Source organism: Nicotiana tomentosiformis, chromosome 8, assembly GCF_000390325.3.
Source record: "Nicotiana tomentosiformis chromosome 8, ASM39032v3, whole genome shotgun sequence".
NCBI classification, from domain to species: Eukaryota; Viridiplantae; Streptophyta; class Magnoliopsida; order Solanales; family Solanaceae; genus Nicotiana; species Nicotiana tomentosiformis.
Window position 1 is genome coordinate 97275757 of NC_090819.1, and position 3511 is coordinate 97279267.

A 3511-nucleotide genomic window follows, 5' to 3' on the forward strand; every position below is an offset into this window, starting at 1 on the left:
TTCAGGTCACGATACATCTTCGTAGCACCTGGGTGAATGGAATATCGAGAACTGTGCGCCTCATCTAGAATCCTCTCCCTCACGTCATCGATATTAGGAACACATAGACGACCCTGGAGACGCAGAACACCATCCTTGCCAATAGAAACCTCCTTGGCACCACCCTGTAGTACCGTCTCTCTAAGAACTGCCAAGTGTGGATCATCAAACTGTCGAGCCTTAATCTGCTCAAATAGTGAAGACTGGGCAACGACGCATGCAAGAACTCGGCTGGACTTCGAAATATCCAACCTCATAAGTCTGTTAGCCAAGGACTGAATGTCCAAGGCTAGTGGTCTCTCCTCTACTGAAATGAATGCCAAGCTACCCATACTCTTTGCCTTTCTGCTCAAGGCATCCGCGACCACATTCGCCTTGCCCTAATGATAAAGAATAGTGATGTCATAATCCTTCAGTAACTCAAGCCATTTGCGCTGCCTCAAATTAAGATCCCTTTTCTTGAACAAATGCTGCAAGCTGCGATGATCAGTGTAAACCTCACAAGACACCCCATAAAGGTAATGTCTCCAGATCTTAAGAGCATGAACAATCGCGGCTAACTCTAGGTCATGCACAGGGTAATTCCTCTCATGAATCTTCAGCTGACGCGAAGCATATGAAATAACTCGCCCCTCCTGCATCAGTACACAATCCAAACCAACGCGTGAGGCATCGCAATAAACTGTATACATCCCCGAATTGGAAGGCAACACTAGAACCGGTGCTGTAGTCAAATATGTCTTGAGCTTCTGAAAGCTCGTCTCACAATCCTCGAACCAACGGAACGGAGCACCCTTCTGGGTCAATCTAGTCAAAGGTGTTGCAATAGATGAAAAGCCCTCCACAAACCGGCGATAATAACCTGCTAATCCCAAGAAACTCCTAATCTCAGTCGCCGAAATGGGATGAGGCCAACTCTGAACTGCCTCAATCTTCTTGGGATCCACCTTGGTACCCTCGCCTGATACCATGTGCCCTAAGAATGCCACTGAATCTAACCAAAACTCTCACTTGGAGAACTTAGCATATAGCTTTTGTTCCCGCAAGATCTGAAGCACTACTCCCAAATGCTTCTCGTGCTCCTCCATGCTACGTGAGTAAATCAAGATGTCATCAATGAAGACAATAAATAAGGAATCGATATAAGGCCTAAGCACTATGTTCATCAAATCCATAAACGCTGCTAGGGTATTGGTCAAATCGAAGGACATCACTAGAAACTCATAATGGCCATATCTAGTACGGAAGGCACTCTTCGGAACATATGAGTCCCGAATCTTCAACTGATAGTACCCCGATCTCAAGTCAATCTTAGAAAATACCCTAGCACCCTGCAACTGGTCAAACAAATCATCAATACGCGGAAATAGGTACTTGTTCTTAATGGTGACTTTGTTCAACTGGCAGTAATCAATGCACATCCGCATGGTTCCATCTTTCTTCTTCACAAATAATATTGGTGCACCCCAAGGTGATACACTCGGCCTGATGAACCTCTTTGCTAACAACTCCTCAAGTTGTTTCTTCAACTCCTTCAACTCTTTTGAAGCCATACGGTACGGTGGGATAGATATAGGCTGAGTGCCTGAAGCCAAGTCAATACAGAAATCAATATCATGATCTGGTGGCATACCTGGAAGGTCCGAAGGAAACACATCGGCAAACTTCCAAACCACTGGCACTGAATCAATCGTCGGAGACTCTACGATAGTATCCCGAACATAGGCTAGATAAGCCAAGCAACCCTTCTCGGCCATGTGTCGAGCCTTCATAAAAGATATAACTCGATTAGATGTACTGACAGATGAACCCTTCCACTCCAATCTTGGCAACTCTGGCATCGCTAAAGTAACAGTATTGGCATGGCAATCAAGGATGGCATAATATGGGGATAGCCAGTCCATGCCTAGGATGACCTCAAAATCGGTCATATCAAGCAACAGAAGATCTGCCCTAGTCTCATATCCACAAAATGTAACCATATAGGACTGATAGATCTGATCCACAACAACAGAATCGCCCACAGGAGTGGACACATAAATAGGAGTACCCAAGGACTCACGAGGAATATCCAGAAAATGAGCAAACAGGGATGACACAAATGAATAGGTAGATCCTGGATCAAATAATACTGAAGCATCCCTACTGCACACAGAGATAATACATGTGATCACGGCATCTGAGGCCACTGCATCTGGTCTGGACGGAAAAGCATAAAATTTGGCTGGAGCGCCCCCCGGCTGGCCTCCGCCTGCCTGATCTCCACCTCTGGGATAGCCTCTACCCACATGCCCTCCGCCTCTAGGTGGTCGAACGTGCGGCTAATGGAGCTGAAATCATAGGTTGTTGGCCCTGCTGCAATGCCTTGCCCCGAAGACTGGGGCAAAATCTCCGCACATGACTAATATCCCCGCACTCAAAATAACCTTTTTGCGTGGTGGTCTGCTGCCCTGAAGTCTGACCCTGATGGCCTGAATACCCACCGAAAGAACCTTGAATAGCTGGTGGGCGATATGAACTCTCTGGCATGGCACTGATGTAAGCACTAGAAGAACTCTAATGACCGGAGTACCCACTGGAAGGACCCTGAACAGCTGGCGGTCGGTAAGAACTCTCCGGCATAGTGCTGAAATAGGGTCGCGCTGGAGCATCCCGTGGAGGCGGCGGTGCTGGATATGGGAGACTACTGAGCTGACCCCTCCTTAACTGACCTCTGCCCCCAGCTGGGGAACCTCTGAACTCTCTGGAGTAACAGAACCTCTTGTCCTGCTGCATCTGCTCCCTACCCCTCTGGCGATAGCCCTCGATCCTTCGAGCAATCTCCACTACTAGCTGGTAGGAAGTCTCCATCTCTACCTCTCGGGCCATACTAGCCTGAATACCTGAGTGCAACCCCGCAACAAACCTCTGCACCCACTCCGCCTTATTAGGGAGTATCTTGAGTGCATGGTGAGACAGCTCAGAGAACCTCACCTCATAATCGGTCACAAACAGCTGACCTTGCTGGAGCTGCTCAAACTGAAACCGCAACTCTTCCCTCTGATAGGGTGGAATATACATGTCCAAGAATAGGCGTGTGAACTGGTCCCAAGTCATGGGAGGAGAATCTACTGGTCTACCAAGAATATAAGACTGCCACCACCTACAGGTTCTGCCCTCCAACTGAAAGGTAGTCAAATCCACCCATTGAGACTCCAATATTCTCATGTTGTGTAGTCTGTCCCTGCACCTATCAATAAATCCTGAGGATCCTCGTTTCGCTCACCCCCAAAGACCGGAGGGTGAAGCCTAGTCCATCTATCTAAAGGCTTCTGCAGCTCGCCGACCGAAGCTAGTCTAGGCTCAGGTACAGCTGTTACGACTGGCTGGGCTCCGCCCACGGGGAGAGTGCCCGGGGTATGATATGCATCGGTTACATGCCCAGGAGACTGATCTATAGGGGTCTGTGCTCCCCCTCCCACCTGAGAGGTGG

The 3511-nt window shown here is 48.5% G+C and overlaps 1 protein-coding gene across 1 annotated transcript; it reads right to left on the reverse strand.

Annotated features, from left to right (window-relative positions):
* Positions 1–1059: 1059 nt before the first annotated feature.
* On the reverse strand, positions 1060–3099 carry LOC138897863 (uncharacterized). Its single transcript, XM_070183883.1, has 3 exons — positions 2612–3099; positions 1713–2184; positions 1060–1128 (listed from the first exon to the last, which is right to left on the reverse strand). The coding sequence occupies exons 1-3, from the start codon at positions 3097–3099 to the stop codon at positions 1060–1062; spliced, it is 1029 nt and encodes a 342-aa protein (XP_070039984.1).
* Between the last annotated feature and the right edge of the window lie 412 nt (positions 3100–3511).